General features: G+C 48.3%; 1 protein-coding gene across 1 annotated transcript in view; it reads left to right on the top strand.

The window, feature by feature from the left end:
- The window catches only part of LOC107714270 (activin receptor type-2B-like), a gene marked incomplete at its 5' end in the record, with an annotated part of 8,012 nt that overhangs the window by 2,585 nt on the left and 4,266 nt on the right, over positions 1-1,161 (top strand). The window contains 2 exons of the mRNA XM_016520083.1: positions 430-574; positions 643-759. Coding sequence (XP_016375569.1) covers positions 430-574; positions 643-759 — 262 coding nt within the window. The remainder of the gene's footprint in view (positions 1-429; positions 575-642; positions 760-1,161) is intronic.

The raw sequence follows: 1,161 nt of genomic DNA on the forward strand, positions 1-1,161 counted from the left end.
GCGCATGCGCAAAGCTGACCTCATACGTCATCCACCCGCGCAAGCTACATTAAAGTGATTATTACGTTTTGAATATGGATATTTTTCTTACAAAATCGCATCGATTCGCTACAGGAGGCCTTTGTTCACCCCCCGGAGCCGTGTGAGACACTTTTTTTTATGGATGGGCTCTTTTTATTTCACTTCTTTTGGACTGATGCATGCAACACCCGCTGAGTGTCATGAAACAGCTTGAAAGATCAAAGACTGTTTTTAATAAAACTCCGACTGGATTCGTCTGAGAGAAGACAGTCATATACACCTAGGATGACTTGAGGGTGAGTAATTTATGGACTAATTTTCATTTTTGGGTGAACTAACCCTTTAACATCCCCCCCGTCAGCCGCTGAGAGTCACCGCAGATATAACTGCACTCGCATTCGTCCGCAGAGACTTCAAGAGCAAGAATGTGATGCTGAGGAGCGACCTCAGCGCGGTGCTGGGGGACTTGGGGCTGGCGGTGCGCTTCGAGCCGGGGAAGCCTCCGGGAGACACACACGGTCAGGTCGGGACGCGCCGCTACATGGCTCCGGAGGTGCTGGAGGGGGCCATTAACTTCCCGCGGGACGCCTTCCTGGTCGGGACGGCTACATGGCTCCGGAGGTGCTGGAGGGGGCCATTAACTTCCAGCGGGACGCCTTCCTGCGGATAGACATGTACGCCGTGGGGCTGGTGCTGTGGGAGCTGGTGTCGCGCTGCAAAGCTGCAGATGGTGAGAGCGCTGGGGCATTGGGAGGAAATTATACTAACAGCTGTTTCCCGTCAGACACAAAAGTCTGACCCAGTAAAAAAAATTAAAAAAAGTAAAAATTCACATTTTATTTATTTTCAAATTTTACTTATTTATTGTTAAAACTGCAGTCTGTAACTTTTTTTGGTTAAAAATGATCCGAAATCAATATTTGAGCAAGTACATAACCAGCCAGTGTTCAAAACTATCGCCTTCCTTTAGCCTGATTCACAACGGTTAGCTTATAATAATGTTTTCTAGTTTGAGTGGTACGGGTAGGCTTTCGCGGGAAATTCGAGCATGCTGCCGCGTCATTACGTCACGTCTGTAAACATAAAGAAGTTGTCCCGGCTACTAGGCTATCGCATGTGAGGATCCTGCAGGTGGCCGAT

This window comes from Sinocyclocheilus rhinocerous, unplaced genomic scaffold (genome assembly GCF_001515625.1).
Source record: "Sinocyclocheilus rhinocerous isolate Xijiao unplaced genomic scaffold, SAMN03320098_v1.1 scaffold6109, whole genome shotgun sequence".
Classification (NCBI taxonomy): Eukaryota; Metazoa; Chordata; class Actinopteri; order Cypriniformes; family Cyprinidae; genus Sinocyclocheilus; species Sinocyclocheilus rhinocerous.